The sequence below is a fragment of the Sylvia atricapilla genome, chromosome 1 (genome assembly GCF_009819655.1).
Source record: "Sylvia atricapilla isolate bSylAtr1 chromosome 1, bSylAtr1.pri, whole genome shotgun sequence".
In the NCBI taxonomy this organism is placed as follows: Eukaryota; Metazoa; Chordata; class Aves; order Passeriformes; family Sylviidae; genus Sylvia; species Sylvia atricapilla.
This window is the reverse complement of record NC_089140.1, coordinates 29014702-29040153: the sequence shown is the minus strand read 5'-3', so window position 1 is coordinate 29040153 and position 25452 is coordinate 29014702. Positions and strand designations below refer to the sequence as shown.

Genomic DNA, 25452 nt, shown 5'->3' with positions numbered 1-25452 from the left:
TAAAAAGTTATTAAAAATAATGATACCTATGCTTTATTTTCTGATGTGTGAGAGTAGCATAAAACTCAAAAGTAAGATTGTGCTTTTTGTTTAAATGCAAATCTGTTATTGAGTCATAACAATTGTTTCTGTCGTTAACAAAGAATCAGATTTTCTTGATGTAGGCAAAATTTGAAATGGGGAGATATATACTTATTATTTCCTTTGTCTATGAATTTAGTCAATGCCTGTGCCTTCTGGAAAAATGTATTCAGAATTTTAACTTTAAATAATAAGAATATTTTTGATGCTGGTTTTAGAATAATATGTTTCCTTCCAATTTGTCTTACAATAAAAAAATAAATTCTAGTCCTAGCAACAAAAGAATTTAATAGTGACTTGTTTAAAACCTTTAAACCTTAGAGTTTTTCCACATATGCATTCCAGTCTAAAGAATTTTTGCCCAAAATCCCCAACGTTTTAAGTGGAGTTTGGGGGATTTTTTTCAAATTTAAATATCAGAATTAATTGTGAAAATGAAACTGATGCAATCAGCCTGTTTGTTTAAAACTGTGAAAGTTTACTTAACAGGAAGTTGTATTCAGGTTAGAGGAGATTCAATCATATATGGATAAATATTGAAACTCTTCTTTCTTTATGTGAGGAACAACTGCAAAGTGAATCACATCTTCATTAGAGTGCTCTGTGTGCTGTGGTCTTTGTCATTAGCATAATTAAAAGATCCTCCTGAGCCCACTATGACCCTTTGATCATAAATCCTGTGATCTTTACTGCTGCCTTGCCTTAAATACACATTTACTTTCATTCTTAAAGGTCTTTTACAACCTAAATGTTTCTGTGATTCTATGCCATGAATATTGACCTAGTGTGAAGTCAGGTGATTACATTCAGTTTCTGGAACAGAGGAACTGTTTCTTGTTCTTGCCTCGCTTTTCTAACCATTTCAAGCCCCACTCACAACTCTCTGCCACACCATTGTTCTCCTCCATTCACACCCTCCCCACTGGCATTTTCTTCCCTTTTAAGTCCAGCTGCCATCTCACCCTGACTGCGTTGTTTCTCAGGTGCACATCAGCCCTTTCCTTGAGCTGATCCAATTTACTAATCCGCTATCTGGTCAAGGAAGGAGATATTTTTATTTTTTCCTAGGGATAAGATCCAGAGATAATGGAAAATCTTGATCTACAGGTAATGTTACAGCTACCTTTATGAACATCTCTGAAGGATCTCTAGCTAACCTTCAAGAGTTTTGTAGGAAATAAATGAAATATTTTTTTTCCTTTAATTTTGATATACATTGTATTATCTTTCACATGAAATTAACAGCAGGGTTTCAATTAAAAATTACTAACTAGGGCAAAGTCACAACATGTCTATGATGAAATTTCTTTTTTTTTGAAGAAGCATTAATACTTTTTGAAAGTGATGAATGACCATTTAATCTGTCCATTTGTACATATAATATTAAAAAATCGGTGCCCTTTTGTATACTTTAGTATTTATAGTAAATCTGGATAATCCTGCAGAATACTGTTAATTGGAGTGATTCATGTTAGTAAGATAATGCATACTTTTTTACTTAATCCTGCTGTCCATGGACAAACATGGTTAATCAGCTTGTCACCAGTAGAGCTTGTTAATATATGTATGTGGCTAATCAGTTTATAAGTGCTGTCTACTGTTATTAATTTCTTTGTTCTTGAGTTACATCCCCTGATGTCTTTCTTTCATGGCTCCTTCAGCAGTACTGAGGAGAGATATAACAAATATATGGCTGATGCTTATTTATAAAGAATTTGCCCTATCCCTTCTGCTTGCCCCTTCAAATTTCTCTCTTATGACCTTAACATTTCACTGAGTCAAGTCCTATAAAAATTTCTTTGTGGGAAGTACTTTTTATGAGAGAATATAGTATCATTTTCCCTGGTTTTTGACTATTGTCTTCACAATTGCTGTGGTAGATTTGGTTGCACAGATGTTGCTTTTTGAGCTGAAAATTCTTCATGGCAGTTTTGTAAGGCTGCCTTAATCACAACAGGCTTCCTCAGCTGTCCCTTGGCTGTGACCTATGGCATCTTCACTCCCTTACTTCTAAACCCATTTCTTAATAGAACCCAGCAGATCTTGTCTATGATAAATGGTTATTCTGGGTTGCAGCTGGAGATTTCATCATATGTGCAGTGTATTCTGGGGCTTATTTATTAATCCAAAATAGTGGCCAAAGGCAAATCCCTACATGCACCCTTCACGTTTTAGAGTTCAGTTGTGATGAAAACTGGCCCAGTAAAATTGTCTATGAGTAGAATCTGTCTTCACATCTCTGCCTGTAAGCAGTGTGTGACTGTACTGCAGGGGGATGTCATTAGGTAATATATAGCTACATACTTACACAGAAGTACAGAATATGGGATGATTATGAATACAATATCCTAAGTGAATGTTGCTCAGGTTTCTTGGTTTTAATGTTTGTATAATTTTACCTTCAAATAAGCTGTTGTGTTAAGAGCTCAAAATTGCAATCTTCCTCTGTGTTGTACATAGCCAACTGTCTCTTCTGTATTTTAAGTAACTGTGTACTGATCTTCTGGGCTGAAGAAGCATCAAATCCATCTTGACACATGAAGTGATAGAATGAATACTTAGGGTGCAGAGGAGATTTCTTGTTCTTTGTCAACAGCTATATTAGTCAGTAAAAGATGATCATGAATACAATGTGCTGCTTTTTGACTATGGTTTGACTGCCATAAGCATCAATTGGGATCAATTCTAAACCAGAGTTTCTCATGAAGATGTTGTTGAGGTCAGGCAAAGGCACGTCTAGGAACATCAGCAGCAATCTATAAGCTGGAACTGGTGAGTTGCTACCACAGGCCTTGAAGCTGCATTTTGGCCAGTCCAAAAACGTGGTTCACACCCAGGAATCAAAACATTAGACATCATACTGAAAGGATTAACATATACAGATTTTGGATAAAGACTTTAGAGGAAATAAAAGACAGAAATTTCAGGACAGATATATTTCTCAATAATATTCTTATTATTCTCTTCAAGTACAAACAAAGATTAGTCAGTAGGTTAATTTTTCTTGTCAAGACTTCCTCCAACATTCTGACATATTACAAAAAGTTCTAAGGAAATCCACTTTTTTAGTACTCTGCCATCAGCAAAATTTTTCTATCCAGAAATACAAAATTAATGTAGTATGTTTCTGAAAGTGACAAGGAAAAATCTTCTGGGTATTTGTAGTTGGTGATAATACTGATTTATCTGAGAATGTAGTGCAAATGTTTGTCATTTGTAATTCCCTCTTCAAGATGCAAGAAAACCCCCACACCTGTGGACTTAGTGGCGCATGAGGTCATAAACTGCATACTCCTTGGGTTATGAAGTTGACCATTTATATATAAGCTCGTAATATCCATAGGACACCAATGGTGTGAAATTTTTCTAGCAAGTTTTCTATGTTTCACAGGTTTTATTATCTCTTGTTGCTCAAGTCTAGGACAGCAGCTCAAGAGAATACAGCTTGTATACAGTATGTACACACTGCTGAGGCCTCAGCACCTTGCAGGATTAAGCTGTGTCTCAAAAGCTGTTTGTCAGCTCAAGTGTAATAGAACAAATTGCAGTAAGCATATATAAATTGTCTCCAAACTACTGAAGTAATATAAGGCAAAATACAGGAATATTAAATATAATAATAAATCAGATCACTTTCTGATTTTGTATTTTTAATAAAAAATAATTACAGAAACAAAAATTACTTTTTATTATTAAACTGAAATAAAATGAAAATTTCTAAGTAACTTTAATGAAAAAAAGCTGCTCAAAAATATTTAAACTTCTAAAAAATGCCAATGCTTCTAGCAAAATCGGTCACAGATTCCTTTTTTTTGAACATGGTCCCTGGTTAGGCTCCTGAAAATGTGAGGTCTGATTTCATGTTTTCGCTTGATTTCTCTACTGGAAGCAAAGAGATTTGAATTAAATGTGAACAGGAGGTTGTAACCATGCTATTTATTTAGTGGTTTTGAGAATTCTTGAGAAATGTGCTTTCTGTGTTTCCAGTTTTGTTCATGTTCATCTCTTGGTCTAAGTGTAGATTAGAATATTAATACACTTGAAAATATGATAGAAGAGTCACAGAAGAGACTGTCGTGGCTGGCATAGAGTATGATGGTTTTATCTTTGTTTTTATGAATCAATTTTTAAGTTTCCTGCTGATATTCAGACTGAAAATGTACAAACAATTTGCTCTTCTCCACTGCATTGAAACGGGGGAGAGTAAGTAGTCTACAAGTGACATTTTTATTAAATTATGCAATGGCAGAATAGAATATGTATATCTATTAAACATCTGTATATACAGTACACTAATACACTATTTAGCCAGATGATCACACAGGGATTATGGCTGTGGCCCTCAGGAGAAACCTACAACTATCTGTCTCTCTATTTTGCATCATAGTAAGTTCTTTCAGCTCAATTTTTTGCATTAATGCCTGTTCTATTGTTTTGAATGAATGAGGCTGGCATAAAGTACTGGAAGTATATGTCATAAATACTGAGTTGTTTCAGTTGTTCAGATACTTATACAAAGGCTGTCAATATGATATGTGGTGTAAAACAAAGACAGACATTTTAAATCTCTGTGATTCTGAGTGAACAAAACACTTGAACACACAAATAATCACATTTCAGTGTGAGGAAGTCCCCAGGTAATGACACCCTTAAGATACAGCTGCTTGTCTGACTTTCCTTGAAATGAGAGGATGCTGGAATATGGTGAAGGCTTCCAATCTCTGAAGTTTTGCCTTATCACAACAGTGCATTCATGCATAAACTAGAACAAGAAAATTCTTTGGATTCAGATACCTAAAAACTTTGAAATGGGTCAAAAAACATGCCTATTTGTCATTCCAGGGAGAGGTGTAACTCTGAGAAACTTATAGTCACATCCTGGTTTGAATAATACCACTCAAGGGTTTTCTTCCTATGTTATTGGGAAAGTCTTCTTTCCACTGATTTTAGCTGTCCTCACTTCACCCGTCATTCCACTGACATGCCAGCCTGATGGTATCTAGAAGAAAATGTGCTGTCACTATAAATGGTAAACACACCAGCCAAAACCCCATACCATGTGTGAATGAAAATGTTGGCATGTCTGCAGAACCAGGATCAAGAAAATTTGTGAAGTATGTTGTTAAAGCTGTTCCTGAAATATGATCTATACTGGGCACCACAGTATATTTTGAGTTTCTAATTCTTCCTTCAGCATTCCTCTGAAATAATTACAAGGAAATGAAGCAGCAATCAATAATTATGAATATCAGTAGTTGTGAAGTGTACCATGTTCTATGCATGCTTTAATAAAAACATATGGACATTAGGTATGGATAATTTATACATTTTATGGTTTCTTCTAAGACTCCTGATTGATTTGAACTGGAATTTAGTAGTTCTTCATGTGGCCTCAGTGTGCCTGCACCTGGAGTGCTTGAAGAGCTTAGACTTTAATTAACAAAGATGATATTTAAAATGTAAATAGACCTAAATTCAGAATGATTTCTAATGTTTTATAAAGTGTATGATAGGCGCAGTTTGCTTTGTGTCAATATTATTGTGATGCCAAATTACAGCAGAGAGTGCTATTTTGGAAAATAGGTATAGATAGGTGTTGAGTGGATTGCTCTGAAGTCTGGTCATAATACTATAAGTCTTTTCACTCAGTTAACTTTTTCACTAGATTATTAGGATCTTTACAGCATCAGAGTATACCCCACAGCTGGTAAAGTTTTCTTTGCTAACAGTAATCTAGATCTGCTGTCACAGAAAAGCCACATGCATATTAGTCCAAAGTTCAAAATAAGCTGTAGCCCACATGTAAAAATGGCTTATATAGTTTTGAAATAAATTAATGCAAATTGGGATCTTAGAGATGTTACTTCTTTTCTTGCACCTGTGAAATACCATTCTGATTTCAAATTTATTGCCTCTAAACTGTGTCACATGTTAGATGAAGGAGAGATTTAGACATGGTTGGTGCTGTAGTAAATTGATGTGTCATGCAATCTGTGTGACTATAGGTTAGTCACGCCCATTAATTTTCCTTCAAAATTTCATCTTTTAATGCAGGAAATATGGTTTGACTCTAGATTTTGTTTGTATCTAGTAGCACTTAATCCTCTAGATTAAGATTTTGGGGATTTGCTTGGGTTTTTTTCTTTCCTTTTTTATATGGTTTGCTATATAATTGGTGTTGTTAAAGGCAAAATTTCTTCTATTACACCTACCAGTTTCTCCTCTGCATTGGCAGCATTGTAAATTATTAAATAGAATTACAGACAGTGTCATGATAATCTTTAATGTGACAATGAAGTGAGAGCATTGATCCTATGTAATTTGAGTCAGAAAAATCTGCAGGTAAACTGGTTGTAACTTCTTACAGCTGAATAGGAACATAAGTAATATTAGTAACAGAAAAAAGGCCATCTGGTCCAGCTTGCCTGAGTTTGTTTGCCTGGTTGATCATAATCTCAACCACCTGCTTTTCCATTGAGCTCTACTTCACCAGCCCTATCTAATTCCAGAAACAAATGTATCCGTCTCTTGTATACCTTTATAAATGTTTCCTTATAGCTTTGAATATTCAGACCTTATGTGGTCTTATGGCACAGAAGGTCCACAAAGTCTCAGAAGAGATCAGAGCTGGTAGGTTCTCTATGCTCAATAAATGACAGAAAGAAGTGCTCCTGATCTAAGAGTTTGCAATCTCATTTCAGAGGAAATATGTGGATGATTAGAAGCCTTTTTTTAATAGAATTAGATTAACATCTATGTGATGATTGCCCTAGCCAGTTGCAAAATGAAGATATTTGTTTTGCTTTTAGATTTAGAAACAGACTCCTGTACTATTTATAATCTGTACTAACATTCTGCCAAAACATTTATTATTATTATATCCAAATTTTATCAAGACAATACTGTATTTCTTGTAATGTTGGTGGGGGAATAGAAAGAGTATGTAGTACTCTTAAGCTGCAGCTCTTTTTTGGCTAGTAGCAGATGAAGTAAATAACAGGCCTGTGAAGTAAAATTTTCTTTCTACAAACTCAAGAACAAAGAAATTTACTATTCTGATCACATCTTTCAATTCTCACTTGCTTTATCAGACATAAATAAATCAGACATCAGGCATTGCTTTTTCTCTATGTCTGTGGTTAAATGATTTGGAATGTTATTGAAATAAGATTAAAATTATATAAACAATCATTTAAAGTTCTGATCTATTTCTGAAAGATCATGTCTGTATCTTTATAGCCTTCAAGTTCTTTATAAACATATGTGAATTTACAGTTCTGATATATTTCAGCAGCTATCTCTAAGTTAGGTTTGTTTGTGTTTCTACAATGTCTCTCCCCCCTGCCCCCTCCCCCCCCCCCTTTTTTTTTTTTTATTCATCTTTTTCCCTGCTTTTCACTGCCTGGAAGTGAAATAAAGAAGGTTCCTGTGCTATAGCCACTGTCTCAGATGTTGTGATATTGGAACCTACCAGTGATTTGATTATCTAGGTCCTGATTGCCTAGTGTAAGCTCCTACCAATTCCTCTGGAGTTTTGGCTGAAGAATATTGTTATCCTGGACTGGCACAATTGTGCTCTGCTTCCCTCTGGCCACTGTTTTGCTGCCACTGAGTGTCTCTTGGCTGAGAAGTTGAAACAAAAAAAAATTATCCGTTTGCTTCTATCAAAGATTAATTTAGTGGTGAGATGAATACAGGGTAGTCCTTTAACTTAGGAGGTTTAAAAGCTCTCATGCTGGGTATAGAGATAATGGGTACTGGAGTGCATATAAAATATCCTATGAAATGATACATAAATGCGTACTGTTCAGTATGTCTTAACACACTGTAAAACTTAGTAGTTACAAGTATGTTTTCCATAAAAAAATCAACACTTTTCAGATAAAGAGAAAGATTCTCTGTTTCCCTCTCCTCCCCTGCTAATAGTAGGTGGAGATTGTCTGTGCAGTAATAGGACTTTTTTGGTAGACTGTAGTTGAGTTTGGCTCAGTCTGCCTAAAAAAGCCAATAGCACACTCATTTTGGGTCAGTTCTTTTGTCTAGCAGTGGATTTTAACCAGAGATCTCAAAGCAGAAAAAAAACCCTTCTATTTTTATAATGAAAATGCAATACACTACCCTTGCCAGATAATAATCACACTATATAGAGTAGAGAAGCCTATTTTTCTTAGGCAGATCTGTTTCCTATATACAACTTTAGTGGTTGAGGTAAGCCTGCAGTCTAGTATCCTGCACTTCATAGCTTTAATGCTGACTTTTGTGTAATTGGAAAGTACAAAGTACAACAGTTGCATCCTGCATTGAGCTTTCAGTTATAGCTTGTTCTGTAGCTTAGAGCAAACAGATAAAGGATGAAAAATGAATTAATTTAGAGTGGAATGTGTAAAAATGTCACAATTAATCAGCTAAAAATAATTTCTTTCCATACTTGCTATTTTCTGTCTCTGAAATCCTTTCCTTTCTGTTAGCTCTGGTACTAATTATCCAGCCACTAGCTATTGGCCTTTAAAGTCAAAAATGCAACATCATTCAGGAGACATGTGGCTGCCAAACCCAGTGAGCATGTAGGAGGAGTGCCTTTACAGGTCAAGTGCTATAGCTGCTCTTGGACAAATCAGTCTGAATTAGCATCATAGGAGTCTGTTGGTATTCCTGCTCCCCCACACCTCCGGCTTCATTTATTAGCTGCTGGTGTTGCCAGCCATTGTTTTGCACTCCCAGACCTGCAATCTATTTCAGTGTTTGCTAGTAGTGCAGGAGCACCTCCAGCTCTCCAAACTTAGTACCAGTACTTAAGGCACATGTTGAAATGAACTCCATACCTGAAACCACTGCATGTGGTTTCACCTGTCTTCAACTAACAATCATTTATCAATATTTTGGGGGGAGAGGAAATGTAATACGAAGTTACTCATCTGACTGATACTTGGATACTGATACTCCTTCTCTAATATTTGGAGTTCAAGAGTTAGCCTTAGTAGCAAGGGGCATCCATGTAAAAGGCTTTCCTAAACGCTACTTCATGCCTTTTGGCTAAATGCAAGCATACTGCCAGTATCCCTGTGGATGGCTCCAGTGTTAAGACCTATTTGTGTAATCCTAATTTAGGCTCATGTCTGTTCCCTGCTGAAGAGACAAGACAGGGGGTGATGGGAGACAAAACCTTGAAGATAACATTCTGGTGCTAGAGGCATCCTCTAGATAATCCCATCTGACAAACTTAGGGTTGTACTCTACCAGGTAGATCCCAACTCGGTGGAGTATGAAGGCAAACTTGAACATTTCTTCCTCATGTTTAAATTGAGGCTACCTGCTTTGACAATTGACTGTGTTCTGTTCTCTTTATCTAATCTGTCTAAATAGATTCCATATTCTTCTTGTTAGAATGATAAATTAAAAAGGTTATTAAAGTTTTAGCATGCTTAATAGTGTCCAGAGCTTCCATAAAAGATGCAGCCATAGGTAATTACTTCATGGATACAAGGATCTATGGTCAACTATAGGCTCTTAGGAATGGGAGCATAAAGTAGTGACAACACTGGTCCAAATGTAGTTTATGGAAGTGCAGGTCCCTTTTAGCACACATCACATATGCTATTAATCAGTTGAATGGCTACCAAATTCAATTGAACTACCACTGTTTAATAAGCACAAGACTTTCCCAATATTTCCATAAATTTCTATAGATTTTTTTGCAAGTCTAGTCTGCATTTCCACACATCTATCATTCAGGAAGCTGGCTTAATAAGTAATTTAAAAAGCTTTGGAAGAGAAAAGTGGAGTGCCAATTCCTTTTTTATACCAGAATAAATTGACTTATCAGTGTTAATTCTTGTATCTACTTTAAAAAAAAATGACTAACCAAATAAATGAATGCAGGAATTCAGTCTAAAAGGTAAAAGATACATGAAGGGGCAATGGGTATTTCCTTTGAAAAAGTATGTTTATTTTTATGCTTTTAGGTTGGGAGACTTAAAATCTTTACAGTTCATCTTTTCCTTCTTTTTTTTTTCTTTTTTTCACCCTTGTGTATGTATTTTCCTACCATATTTTGAATTTATTGTTCTGAGGGGCAAAAAAGTAAGATTACTGTGTCTGAGTTACTATCAGTTATTGTTTTCTTCCTAATATCCTCCAGCTTTATGTTGTTTTAACGTATGCACATTTAGAGTTCTGAACATTGTGGGAAAAGGTTTTGCTGGTATCCATTCTTGCCATTAAAGTGCTTCCCTTCTGAATATTGCCTGCCAAAGTATGTGGTATCCTGCAGAGCAAGAGGATGAGGACATAGATTGCAATGAAGCTGAACAGTTTGCACTTCCGAACAGTGACACCAGACATCAATCTTTTGTAAAGACAGCCCAGAATACAGGAGGAGGAGAGCTCTCACCCCCACTCCCCCACAAAAAAAAAACAAAAGGAGAATTATCTTCTCTCTTTTTTTTTTTTTTTTTCTTCCCCCATTTCATTTCAGCAATTTCCTTCTAAGATCCTCCAAGATGAATATGTTCTCAAATTGCATAAGCTGAAGCTGACGTTTCAGTGGCTGAGGCTCTTTTGGGGAAAGAAAAAAAAATAAATGGAAAGAACTGAAGTAAAAATTGGTTTTTAGGTTTTTTTAAGTAACTTTTTTTTTCCTTTTAAGATTTTATTTAATTTAGTCTCAGTTCTCTTTTTATCATCAGGCAAATGCATACAGTGCTAATTTTGTCACAGTTACGGCGTTTCACATGTTTATACCACAGTTTGACCTCAGTATTCAGTAATAGTAAGTCATAATATACAGGTTGGCAAGTGCTCAGAACTGAAGACTGCCGGTGCTGTAACTGCCCATACTGAATTGAGTCCGCAGCTTGTATAAAGTGGCGCAGACCTATAGAAATAATTTTGAACCAGCTGCTAGGGATCTTCGTTACACAGAAATTTGTTATAGATTTATTCTAATATATAAATGTAACTTCACCAACATGATGATTTAGAGTTGTGAAATTAATGAGCCATATTCTCCTCTTTGTAGTAAAAAAGGTGCAGAAAGAGCAAAGTGCTGCAAAAGGTTTCTACATCAATGAATTTCAGAAGTTAAAATATGGTGTGCCACTCAGGAGGCTGTGAAGTGTAAGGTGGATAAACCTTGGTATAACCAGGAGGAACTCTCACTAAAGAAGGGGTATTTGAAAAAAAATTGAGGCCAATATTTGTAGGAAATGCTTGTCAGGGCTTGGGACTGGGTTCACAAAGAGGATTTTGTGCTGTGGTCTGGTTATCCTTGAAACTGCAACGGCATCATTTAATATGTATTTTTATAACAAATCAGAGCTGTTTTAACACTTTTGCACATAAAAAAATCTGTTATGAAATCCTTAACAACTGGAAAACGGAATGCCTGAATCAAGTCTTACACACGTGAAAGAGACAAGTGAAAGTGCAAGGCTGCTACCTACCATCATGGTTCCTGATGGTCTAGAGACTCCTGTCTTTGTTATAAAGATTGTCCAGAGCTCAGGGGAACAAAGCTTTGACCAGCTGCAGAGCTGCTCCAGGCAACTAGAGCACTTGAAAATTGGCTTCAGGAAGGTGTGACAAACAGGCTGGTCAGGCAAGTTGTAGCAGAATTTTTTATGAGAGACCTACTGTGGACTGAAAGACTTAGCAAATGTTCCACTATTTTCAGAGTTAACTTATATACACAGTACTAAAACTTCATCCCTTCTGTATTTTTCTTCATTTTTTGAATTTTCCTATTTGTCTTTGTGGAAGTGTCCAATTCCAACTGCGTGCTAAAATTGCTTTGGATAACTTATCTTCTCGGTATCTTTTTGCAAAGGGAAAGCATGTTCATTTTCTCTTAGAACTATGAGTGAAGTCAGAGATTGAGTCACTATTATTTATTTCTGAATCTTGCCTGATAGCCTTTATTCCTTTGTGGCTTTCCATGATGTATGTGGAAACAGACTCTTCAGTTCCTGGAAACTGAAAAGCTCAAAGGCCATGGGTTAACACTGTCCTAATGTAATAACTGAGATAACTGTGCTTTACATGGAGATAACAATGCTGCATGAAGTTTGACTCATGCAGCTTAGTTTCCAAGAGAACTGCTCCTACTAGAATAGCCTGAATCTTTGGCTATGCTGTGGCTTTTTCTAGCCTTTCCATTGATGTCCATGCTTATGAGGACGCCAGGAAATAACATAAGGCACGTATGAGTTGAGAGGACCATTATTTTTGACCTGGCCAGCCTCTGCTTTCCTAACCACATGATCTCTTAAATATTTTACAGATTCAGAAGTGTATCTGAGTATAATTCACAGTTCCCTGGATTATTCCTTGAAGGGGATAGGATCTGGCCTGTTGTTTATTCTGGGTAGCATGTGTAATACTTTGGCCTATCTTGATTCTTCCCACGTTTCCCCAGACCATTCTGCATCTTAAGTTTTGCAGATCTTATTGTGGATTTTTTTGTGTGGGAGCAGATTTGTGTTTTCAACTGGTATGGCAGCAGATCAAGCAGGAGGTTTTGGCTTGCGCACACATTCTGGAGGCAGGTTTTGTAGAAGGTTGCTCCAGTTTTTGGCTTACAAACCATGGGAGTGTATACCATGTATTACTTGATTACCAGTTAGCCCACTCACTAAATAGTTTGCTGACCACATAGAGTAACATAAGAAGAAGGCTGAAAAACAGATAATCCTGACTAAAGCTCAGAAAGAGTACATGTCACATCACAGAAGGATCAGATGCTGAACATGAAGTGAAATGTACTAATTAAACTGCTGGGTTGTGATTACATAGACACAGGGTGTTTCTTGGGAGCATTATTTTCTTTTGACACTGGCTTTGTGACATGTTATGTGGTTGCCTGTCCTGGCATTACCTGGCTAGGACAATATGTATTGAACTGCAAAATGACCAAGGAGGACTAGATAATACTCAAGCTGAAAAGATGCTTCTGAGTTGTTCCTCTTCTCCTGACACACCAACTTGATGAAAAATGGCTAATAAACACTGGTGGAACTCCTACTTGCTAAAGGCTCGGAACTGATCTGGGTCAGGTACATGCACAGATAAGTGCTCCTCAAGAAAAATGAGAAGAGGAAAAGTTAAGAAAATTGTTTGAAGGTCTGTAGTAAATCAAGTCTAGTTCACCACTTGAACTGAGATCTCCTTATGGCCAGTCTTTTGATTTACAAATGTGATTATTTTGAGAATACAAACTGCTGAAACTCAGTGTAGCCTAGGCCACAATTTAAGAAAAATGAGACTTATTAAAAAACCCCCAACAAACAAAACAGAACAAAAGTACATTTCCCTGTATACATGCTTCTTAGTGTGTGGTATATAACAGAGCCTTCCAGATAAATTCCTTGGATCTAGTCCTGTTCTCATTAAACCCGCACAGCTCTGTGCTAAGACTAACGTAACCGAGGAAAGAATTTTTCCTATAAGAATTACATTTCTAATAAGCAGGAAGCAGAGCCTTTTGGCAAATCACCTATCCTGTAACTCTGCCTGAACAACACTAAAACAAAAATCATGAAGCAAAATTGGCTCAGAAGAGTCACAAAAGGGGGGCTACACCATAACATACTGAACAGGAAAGTTGCACAGTTCATATCTACTTCTTGTTGTGGAGATGATAGCTAATCTATTACATTTCTGGTTTTATGCAAGGTGGATCTCAAATAGGTCCCAAAATACAGATTTTTTTTGCCAACTTTTATTTAAAAATCTGGTAATTGTCTTTTTCAGTAACAAAATTTAAGTGGTACTGTATCTCAGGGGTTTCTCGTCCCATGCAACTATAGAATCAAACAGGGAATGAGATTCTGTGAAAAAGCTCTGCGTAAGAGATTTATTTAAATTCTGAAAAAGCATGAACAGTACACTAAATTGGGGAGAGCTGTTGACTCCCCTGAAGGCAGAGGCCCTGCAGAGAGAACTCATCAAATTAAAGGTCTGGGCAATTACCGGGTTCAGGAAGTTTAACAAAGACAAGTGCTGGATTCTATACCTGGACCAGAACAACCCTGGATGTATGGACAGACCGGGGAATGAGAGGCTGGAGAGTAGTGCCAGGGAAAGGGACCTGGGGGTTCTGGTCATTCTCAGGTTGAACGTGAACCAGCAGTGCCCTGGCAGCCAGGAGGGCCAACCCTGCCCTGGGAGCATCAGGCACAGCACTGACAACCAGGCAAGGGAGGGGATTGTCCTGCTCTGCTCTGCACTGGGGCTGCCTCATCTCAAGTGCTAGGGATAGTTTTGGGTGCCGCAATATAAAAAAAAACCATTAAACTGTTAGAGAGTGTCCAAAGAAGGGCGAGAAAATTGTGAAGGACTTTGAGGGGAAGCCATATTAGGAGCAGCTGAGGCCCCTTGGTCTGTTCAGGCTGGAGAAAAGGAGACTGAGAGGAGACCTCATTGCAATTACAACCCCCTCATGAGGGGAAGAGGAGAAGAAGAACACTGATCTCTTCTTTTTTGGTGACCATTCATGAAGCTGCTTCAGGGAAGGTTTAGGTTAGATATTAGGAAAAGGTTTTTCACCCCAGAGGGTGGCCAGGCACTGGAACAGATTGCCCAGGTAAGTGGTCACAGCACAAGCCTGACAGAGTTCAAGAAGCGTTTCAGCAATGCTCTTAGACACATGGAGTGATTCTTGGTGCTGTCCTGTGCACTGGGCCAGGAGTTGGGCTTGATAATCCTTGTGGAGTCCCTTTCAGTTCAGCATATTCTATGATTCTATGAACAGATCAGTTAGAAGAAGGCAGAAAGGTAGTGATTATTCAAACAGTTGCAGGTTTTTTGTAAATCAGAAAAGTTAATAGTTAAGCATATAAATTATTCAAATGCTATGTATTTTCCTTGCTTTTATCTTTGTAGGTAGGGTTGAAATGCATAGAAAAGGAGAGAAGACATTTCTACCCTCTAGGCCATTTTTCTTACCTCAGTTATCTTGAATTTCCTACTAATTCTGACTAGAGAGAAGTAGACCCAGGAGATGGTCCCTTTTTGATTGCTTGTAGGTGAATGCAGCACAGAATACCTGCCTCTGAAGCCCTGTGGGTTACATCTGCTTTAGGAACCAACAGATTGTATGCTGGGGTCAGTTGAGACCATGCTATCTTCTAAAAGATGGCTAGCATAGCAAAACTGAAGGCTCTGTTTAAATTTAAGTAGGTGCTGAAGGGAAACTTTCCCCTGTTCTTCAAGTCACAGTCAGTGTTGACTGTGAGAGACTGAAAACTTCACATGACATCGGTATGTTTTTTTTTCCATATTGCTTAAGATCCAGGTCTTATAAAGCTTGTATGCATATTTTAATTAAAAGTTATGGCTTATCTTTTTATTTACTCAAGATTCATCAAATCTTTACCATTCCACTGATTCTGAGGATTTCATAAATTGGCTCTTCTCATTGAAATCAGTCCTTAAAATGACTATAGGGTTTTTTTTACATGTTTTCTCCTGTTGTTAATCAAAATATGTTGGACTATGCAAATCACTTAAAATTACTAAAATGAACAACAAAAATCTAATTTTGACAGCTTCTCAAGGGGAGCCTTATGTGCACAGTGAACATTTCCCACTAATAAGAAGAAATACTTCAGAAGTGGTGGAAATGGCCCAGGCATTGGATCTGTCTTAGGGGTTCATAGAAAGGAACTTATAATGAAAATAGTAATGAAAAATTATTTTTAAATAAAAAAAATTAAGCCTAAGTAAAATTGTTGGTTGCCTTACCAATATGATTTTGAAAGTGTGTGAAACATTACATTCTATGAATTAATTAGGAAAGAAGGAAGTACAAAAGAAGAATAACATCAATAATCTTTTTTCATTTTGGAAAATTCAGAAAACAAGATAAGTGGGATTGCTGAAAAAAGCCTGGCTCCAGCTTCTTGTTAGCCAGTGCTTCATTGCTGTTACAAGGCTACTAATAAAGCCTGTGCTTCTCTAGGGGACTTCCCTCAGCTTCACATTTTCTTCTAATAGCAGAAATTATACATTGAACTAATGCTAAAATGACAAATCTTCATTTTCTTTTGGAATAAATTGTAGGATACAAATCTATCAGCTGCTTGGAGCCCACTGATTTTAGCAAATGCAGGTCTGATTCTGAGATGACATCACAGAGACTTAAAGAGCTAGAATGAAAACTGAGGGCCCAGTTGTAACCTGCCTTTCATTCAGCAATTTCTGTGTAGTGCCAACTTTCCTTTGTCACCTAGCTACGTGGCCTCATTTATTCTTTGTTGGGATTACATGCTGATTCTTTAAATTGGATGGTGGACAAAAATATTAATTGATTCAGTGGACAGTGATAATAATAATAATAATAATAATAATAATATCAGTAATATATTCAACAGGGATTAACTCTAGTACCAAGATGCAGTTGCCCAGTTGTTTCCCAGAAGAGAATAGCTCATCAGGTCCATTAGCATGAAGTTGGAGAAAGCCACAACAGGAAAGGAGGCCCTTGCTGTGCTGGGTTTTAACTTGTATAACTTTCCTCACAACTACATGAAAAGGAAATGCTACCTTTATCTTCATTTAGAGGTAGTTCTTTATAATAGCAGCAGATGCAGAGGTTTTCTGAGACCCAGCTGATTCTCAGGAACTTAAAGCTGGCCCTGCTGTGAGCAGGAGGTTGAAATAGAGACCTTCAGTGGTTCTCTCTATCCTGAATTACCCTATGATTCCATGAAGTTTACTCTCTTCAGTCAAAAATAAGGGGTATAAGTGTATTGAAGCTATTTTTAAAATTGTGTTTAACAATCATGTTTGAATTATGAAATGTCAAAAATTCCATTAGAGCATTGTCTCAGTGGCTTCTCCAATTTCATTGCTAGCTTTTTTCCTGTGGCTTCACAGTAGGATTTGATAATTTTATAAAATGCAGTAATACTTCCTGTTTTCTGCAATTTTTTTTAATCTATGTTGGAATTGGCTCAGCCTTGCTTTTTTATTGGTTGTTATGTAATAATACATATGAGGAAGTCTGTGTGAGAGAGTCTTTTATAATTTTATCCTAATTCATACAATTTTTCTCATTTTCTTTCAAGTTACCATCATTAGAAATGAAAAAGTGAAACCACAAGTCTTCTGTAGACACATACAATTTTATTTCTCTTGCGGGCAGTTGGTGAGCAGTCAGCTTTATTCCATGAAGAATGCTAGGTCTGTTTCTTAGATTTGAGAGATGGTTTTTTGGAATTATGGTTGTAATATTTTTAATTTACTGATGCTTACAGACTGAGTTTTGGGGTGATCTATTTCACCCATTCATGTTAATCTTCTGCTTTAATTAAAAAAAGATCTTGATTATCAGTTTCTTCAGATTAATTTTCAATACAGTTTTTTTACGATCGAGTCCACCTGTTTCTCAAAGGAATTTAACATAGTCTGTGCCATTGATGTCATCAACAATAGGATTAAGGAGCAGGATTTAATTCATTTAGCTATAACAGAAGTCAGAAATTGCTGTAGCAGTTAAATTACTTGTGGAAGAATTGTTTGTTTATCTCCCCAATATTCCTGTGGTGCATTTTTGAATGATCGATCATTTAAGCTGGCTCACACATCTGAATAACTAACATTTTACCAATATTTGGTTATCTTATTCCATATACTTGTCAGTGTAAGAGGCAGTTAACCTGAAAAATGAATCCTAATAAAATGCCTTTTTAGTAATTCATTTTGAAAACCATTTGACCTTAACTACAATGAAAGTAGACTGTAAAAATCATCATAGATTCCCTTCCTTGAACTTTTCATAATGCTGAAAAATGACTGAGGGAAAGAAGAAAGATCCAGTTACTGTACCCTGTTTGCACAGCTGTGCTTCATTGAGTAGAGGCTTGTGTTACACACAGTTTGTGATAGGAAGTAAATGCTTTTAAAACAACTAAGGAGACAAGTCTTTAACCTCCACCTTTTCAGATGCTTTTTTCACTCATTTAGCTTCTGTCGAGGTCTTGGGAAACATTTCAAACACGAATTATTATTGAATACTGAAGCTCACCTGAATGATTCATTTCATGATATGTTTATTAGGTAGAGATGCGTTGAGATGAGGTTGGTTGGTTGTTTTTTGAGGTTCTTTTTTTGAGAGACATAACTAATTATTGATATAGTGAACACTTATTCCTTCAGGAACAAATGCATTTAAAGAGAAAGAATTCTTAGACTCAGTGTTAAGTGTTTTTGATAGTTGAAATTGCAGATATATTTCAGCTATTTTAAGTATTTTTAAGGCCTTGGAAGTAATTTAAAAATGATTTTGTGGTGTTAATTACCAAATTGTCAAAATTAATTACATTTAAAAGTCCCAGTTGCTATTGTACAAGACTGCTACCTCTTGCTACAAGACTATCTAGTCCCTTAAATGGTAAAGGTACCTTCAGATTCATTAAGAGGGTTTTTTTTTCCCTTTACTTTACATTGGAAATGCATGTTAGTCACAAGACCTAAACTGTTTGATGTAAACTTGGGTGCAAATAATTACAGGACTTTAGACAGCCATTATAAAATTTTTTTCTGAATGTGATTCTAATATCTGCCAAGGGCACTTCTCTAATGGCTCTGGTGAAACAAGGTCAGTGACAGTGGGAGTGTGCAGCTGGCGGACCGCCAGTCAACTTTTAATTTCTCTAGTCAGCTGTGTATACTTCATCCCTTGATGTACATGAGACCTTAAATTAGGATTTTGATAAATAGGCATTATTTGGGCTGCATTGACCATGTGCTTTTTTCTTTTTTTTTTTCTGTAATTAAGGTAATCCTTATAGCTATATATCTGATGGCCATGAATATTTCTATTTCAACATCGCACTTCTTACTGGCCAGATACAGTGCAGATAGGCTACCCAGATCTAGACTTGAGTGAGAAAATGCCTTGAAATACAATCAGGATTTTGAAGTATTCTTCATTTCAGTGCATTAGAGGTGTCATGCCTTCAGAGGATGTGGCTGACACTGGTTTTGCCCTTTTTCCATCAATTTTTTTTAACTGTAACAATAGAGCTACTGCTCTCATTTGGCTTGGTCAAGGCTTCCCAGCAAGCATCAGTTTGTTTTTCTGTTTGTCACTAGTGGGGGCAATGGCTGTGTTTTGTGGTCTGTGGCACAAGTGGGTTGAAGATTCACGCATTCCAGAAAAATCTAAGCGTAAAAGCTGACACCAGATAAGTTGTTTGTTTAAATTGATGCATAAGATTTTTGGAACATTTGTATCCCCTTCTAGTCCGTAAATAATCAAGTGCAAGCGTGAGAGCATCCTCAGTTTTTGTCCCTCTGAATCCAATACAGAGCTCCTACTGGCTCATGTTACCAGAACTCAGATGAGATTTTCTGACTGTTTAATTCTGATCTCACATATCTTTCTGCTCTTCCAGCAATGATTTCAGTTCATGCTACAGCCTCGCCTTGCTTCAGCATGAAATTTACACTGACTTGTGTGCACTGACAGACATGTAACCCTGCCTACACAACTCAGCCTTGAGCATTGATTTTATTATTTTTTGTTAATGTAAAACAGCAAAGTATAAATTGGAGGATCGGTTGCTTCTAGGTTAAGAAAAAAAGGCCTTGGGAAACAAATATTGCTTCTCTAGAACAAACCTCATTAGAAATTTGTGTTTTGCAGAGGTTAATATACTGTGGGCTGCACACCAGGTACACCATAGTTCAGAAGATTACAACTTATTCACAGCCTTGAGACAATCTGTACTGCAGAAATACACCTCCTGGGTAAGTTGCACAAGATTCAATAAACAAGTTAATATTAACAATGCTGAGTAAAAGTGAAAACATTGTGATTATTTCCCTTCAAAGAAAAACATATTTTTTAAAGGTGTTTGACACTGAAGGCAGAGAAGATGAAACTGAAGAATCTGATAGTTGTGTTTTAAATATATTCACTAATGTTGTACAGCAGACATGAAAATAGCTACAGATGTTAAAGAAGGCTTACTATATAACCCTACATTTATATTTTCATAACTTTTTTAGTAGAATGGAGAATTTTCATTCAGTTATTCATGTCTAGCTAAAAGGAGCAGGGAGAGAAATCAGCTTTAAAATTTGCTTTGGATATGCAAATGGATTTATTGTCTCTGCTCATTCATGTCATATCAGTACCCTTGTAGGTAAGAGCAGTATATTACCTAGTGTTTTTTCAGATAAAATTAATTTGAAATGGTGAGCTATGTACATATTCAATATTTATATACAGATTTTCAAAAAGTGCATTTCCAAATGCATTCATAAATGTAGCATAATATTTAGGGTTTAGTTCTGCACCCAGGGTAACTGCTGATTTCCTAAGCTGAGCCCTCATGTTATCTTTTGACTTGTTTTTTTTCAGACTGTAGTTTGTCTGGTTGTGTGTTATTCGAATTAATAACTTAAGCTTTAAAATTTAATTTTCAGAATTAGAGTCAAAGGGTATATGAAAATGTATTTACATATATAAACACATGCATATAATTATATAGTTATATATGTACTCTGATGATGTATAATATGGGTGATGAAGAAAATCCACAGTCCTTTGGCAATCTCTCTATCCAGCCTGTGAGTGAATGACTCAAAGTCAAGAGAGTATGCTTACCTGTGCAAATCCAGTATAACTCCATTAACTTCAGTAAAGTGGATTTATGCTTATGTAACTGATCATGGACTTAGTCTCTAGTATGTAACTGTTTTTAGTGCATTAGTAAATTAGTTAAAGTGCTACATTCCAGGGAAATTTTCTGAAAATCATGAAGCAGTACTGTTTCTTAGAACATTTTCTTGATGTCTTCTATATGAATTCTTGTTGCTTATTTATTAAGAAAATAATCATCTGATGTTAGCAAGATTACCTAGAATTTAAATTACTGTAATGAAGAATAGCGGAAGGGATGTCTGTCTCTGACAACTCTGCTTCCTCTGTAAATACTGCTATGTTAAAGATTTAACCTTTGCCCATTTACCCATTGGGACCATATGTGCAAATGCTTAACAAAAACAATAATTCAAAAAAGACAAAAAGCCTGTGTTTACATATGGGTGTGCATATGAGAACTTTGTCTGCTGGCCTGATTTTGAGGATGATACCTCAGAGAGCATAAAATACTTGGAAGACCAAGATATTTGGCCACCTTGGATTGCAAAGACCATTCTCAGGACCACACTGGTATCACTTGGCAAATAATATATGTGTATTTAAAATTTGTTTGCTTTGTGCAAAGGGAAATGATCCAGGAATACATGGTACTTTTGCATGCCAGGTTTTTTTCACCAAATATTTGATATTAACTAAAACATGTGGTTAATGTAAATACTGCTTTGCCTCCTTCTTGAACTTTTCAGACATATGCCAGTTTCTTTCTGCAACGCCTTACTGTGCACGATCACAATTCTTGCTAATTCTTACAGAACTGATGTTTTTTGGACTGACAGTCTTGTCCAGAACCGTGGATGGATCTGCCTTGAAGCTGAAATTCAGTGAAATCCTTAGTTAATCTCTGAGAGTGATCTGATTTTGTTGAATATGTACTATACTGTTCAATGAGTTTGACATCCAGTTTTATGGAGACTGTGAGAAACTTACAGTGGATGTTATGGGATTATGTTCTGCTGCCAGCTCTGTTGTGTTTAAGTTAAATATTGTAAGATAAATAAATCAGCACATTAATCTATGATTGAAAAGATATGAAATGAAAGAGAATAGAAAAAACATGCTTGACAATCACTGGTGTGAGATATACTCCTGGTTTTGGAACCAAATGTTTACTGCTTCATGTTATTTGCATACACAGTGTTCCTATTTCTCCACTGGAGGGGACAGAGAGAAGCAAATCTACTGTGAAGACTGAGAGACACTGTTGAGGCACATTTAATGGGGGGGGAAAAAAAGTTAAAAAAGTATATTAATTTTAAGAAGAAACAGAAGCTAAAGCAAGATAATGCTATATAAATGAATATGTCAGTGACGAAATAATCAAACTGTAGTTGTGAGAGCTTTGCACATACACTTTGAAAAGCTATGATTTAATGCTATTTAGTACCATTCTCAACTTTCCTCTAAGGGTAAGATTTAATTGCAGACATTAAATCCTTAATAATTTGATAGCTCTAGACTGTACATTTAGATAAAGTGTTGAACTATGCAGTATAAAAGCAGTGGAAACATCTGCAATACAAGAATGGAAAGGGAATAGGTAACACAGTTTTCAGCACAGTCAGTCACTTCTTGTCTACTGAAGACTCTGCCAGGTCTGGCAGCTGTAAAAATGAGTTGGCTTTTTGATTTTTTTTCTAATTTTTATCCTCGCCTTTAGCTCCTTTAGGGGTCCTCACAGTAGTTCCTGCCCACATGAACTGCTATCACCAGCTGTCCTGCAGCCGCCCCATCCTCCACAGACCCGTCCTGCAGCCGCATGGGCAGGTGCCCCAAGATCCAGCACAGAAACTCAGGGCTCAGAAGTTTCAATGCACTCCCTTTCTCTAGTGGAAATGGTTATAAGCTTTTACCTACAAATGGGATGGGAGAAAGGGAGAGAGGCCCCCATGGAAGAGTGGGCAATGGATCTTCCAAAGGCCAATGCCTTTGGCATGAGGGCAAATAGCTGCAGTGCAGCAAGCAGCACCAGATTGCAAATTGGTCTCTCTGCACCCCCTCTTGGTGCTTTTCCCATCAGCTACTTTCCCAATCTCTGCTGCTGAATCCACAAGTGAGAAAAGATCTGCCAGTGTGCTAAAGTGTTCCTGCAGTTTTGACTAGAATTCCACTCTGGAGCCAAGAAAGTTTTCCTCTACAATTTTTTAAAGCTAGTATATGCCATGAAATCTTTGATTTGGTGAGTTGTCATTGCCAGTAAAGAACTATTTAATGATTTTTTTTCCTGAGATTGCTCTTCTGTTTCAGTAGAACCACAAATACGAAAAGTCAAGCCTTGATGCAGGAGAAGTTTTCATTTCTCCCTATGAGTTCCACTTCTGTAAATGATCTTTAAAATCCTTCCTGTGCAAAATAAAGCTTACATTGCAAGAAACCATGAGGCAGTTAGTAAAGCATTCTCTTTGACAGTTTCAAATTTACCTATAGATGTATATAAAATTTCCTTTATCCACCACTTAGCAGAGAAATCCTAGTACTCTTGTGAAAACTGAATTAGGAAATAAATATGAAGATGATCCTTCTTTCCTCTTTGAGTCATCTGTAAATACCACCAAATTGCTTCTGATACTTTTAAGGGAAAAGCATATAATTTTTTAACCCTGCTTTCAATCCCGTAACCATTTCCATGAATAATCTGAAAACCATCTGGTTTTGGTTTTTTGGTTTTTTTTTAATCAATTTCCTCTCCATTTTTTCTAAAAAATCCTGCTGTTATCATGCCATTAGACAGAAACTTAGTCCTCCTCTACTACCTTTTAATTCCTTTTATTTTGGGGAAGCAGCTTCCAAGACAGAAACAAACACCCATAGGTAATATGTGGGGCAGCTGTGATCCATGAAGCCTTTAAAGGTAGATTTGAAATCCAGCTGTCCCAGCCCTACCAGGTGATACTGCATGGCTTCAGGGTTTGTCCTAGTGTTTCCGACATTGTCTGGTGTTGAAGCCAGCAGGCTAAGCTGATATGTGAGGTCCTAGTCCTCCACTGGTTTGTCACAGTGAGATATGTCTGTGGTGACTCTCTTGAGAGCATCAGTCTCATCACTGGGGTGGAAATGTCAGTTGTTTCACAGCCTCAGCGTGACGTCTAATCTATTGTGCAGCACTTTGACTAAAATTGAGAGAATAAGGGTTTTTGCATGCTTTGTGCAGACCTACGCTAAAGGAATTCCTGATCCAGATGCTTGTCATGGGTGTTTAAATGTCATACCTTCTTGGATGGTTAAAAGATTCAATTTTTGTGAAAAGGATAATAGTAATTGGAAATGTATTTTTTTTCTAATTTTCCTGTGCTTCACAGGGAGCTCTTGTCCACCAAACAGATATTCCGAATGCTAAAGAGATTTAAAGTGTTGAAGATACCTCTGCTACTGTTTGGGTTAGGAAAAATCTCTGTATTTTAGAGAAGTATTAACTTTTCAATGCAGGTGATATACCACAATGTCAGGTAAAAGGGAAAAAAGATAAGCCTTTTTCTGAAGAAAGCAGACTGACTCTTTAACATATGAAGGTTTTATTCTATTGCTCAGCCAGTTAAGCAATTAATTGTGAAATCCCTAGGACTTAATCTGTATCTAATATTCCAGGATTTCCCAAGTAAGCAGTTTTCTGATACTTTTTTTGTGCTAGCATGTTTTTAGAACTCAGCAATATATTGGGGACTTCATGGGAGATGCCATGAGAAAGTTAAGGTGAGAAATATAATAAACTTGGAAAGACAAGTAAGCTTACCTCTATGGTGCATATGTAGTGGAGTTTGGATGGAAAAGCTATAGTGTTAGAAATTCACACCTTACTTAATCTATATGGGAACCCTTCCTGTCAAGGCGTGTTGCTGTCTGTTTCATATAGTACGCAGCATAAGCATCTAATACCAGAATTTAGGAAATCTAATGTTGAATTTTCTAGTTGCTCAATTTGGCTTGTGGGAAGTCACTTTTGGATCAATTTATGCCTCATTTGCTATAGCACATTTGAGTAGCAACATAATAATCACTATCTATTTATGCTATGTAATGTCTGCATTATGAATGTATTAGAAGAAGCAAGCATATTGTGCAGTACTTTGAGCTCCTGAAAGTACTTTTTTATATCATCTTGAGTTTAGAATTATGTATCTAATGTAGTTTTCTTTCTCATTTTTCAGATGTTCAACTTGCCCATGGCTCTTTTCATTCCCCCTTCGGTGTTTGCTGTTCATTTACAGTTTAATCTACTTTACCAGTTTTGGATACATACAGAGGTAAACCAGGTTTTTAAACCATACCTAAACAGTTAGCCTGGAGCAGTGTCTTGGAAATCCACTAGCATCTGATTTATTGTGTAAGAAAATCGTTGTCTGACTTCTTTAAGGAGAAACATCTGTTCATTTTTATTTCTTTTTCTGAATATATATTGCTAAGTTTATAAGAAGAAATGAGGCCAGTTGGTCCCAATTAGATTTAGGAAACAAAAAAAGTAACTGTAAGGAATCAAAAATTTGCTATTTTAATATCATTTTCCTATCTTGCAGCTTATTAAACATTTTGGCAGATACTGAAACTGATTTCATTTCTAAGATAAATATTTTAGGGAAAAATACCCAAAAGCTGGTGCTTCTTAATGATTATTTAGAGTTGCAACTAAATTCAGATATTGTTTCTTTCTTAATGCGAGTAATTCTCAGATGAAAAATGCTCTATGATCTGATGGCTATTTGTTTATGACA

General features: G+C 36.4%; 1 protein-coding gene across 1 annotated transcript in view; it reads left to right on the top strand.

Moving 5' to 3' along the window:
• Window positions 1-25452, top strand: part of AGMO (alkylglycerol monooxygenase) — a 187002-nt gene that overhangs the window by 56864 nt on the left and 104686 nt on the right. The window contains 2 exon segments of the mRNA XM_066318219.1: window positions 19727-19830; window positions 24892-24987. Coding sequence (XP_066174316.1) covers window positions 19727-19830; window positions 24892-24987 — 200 coding nt within the window.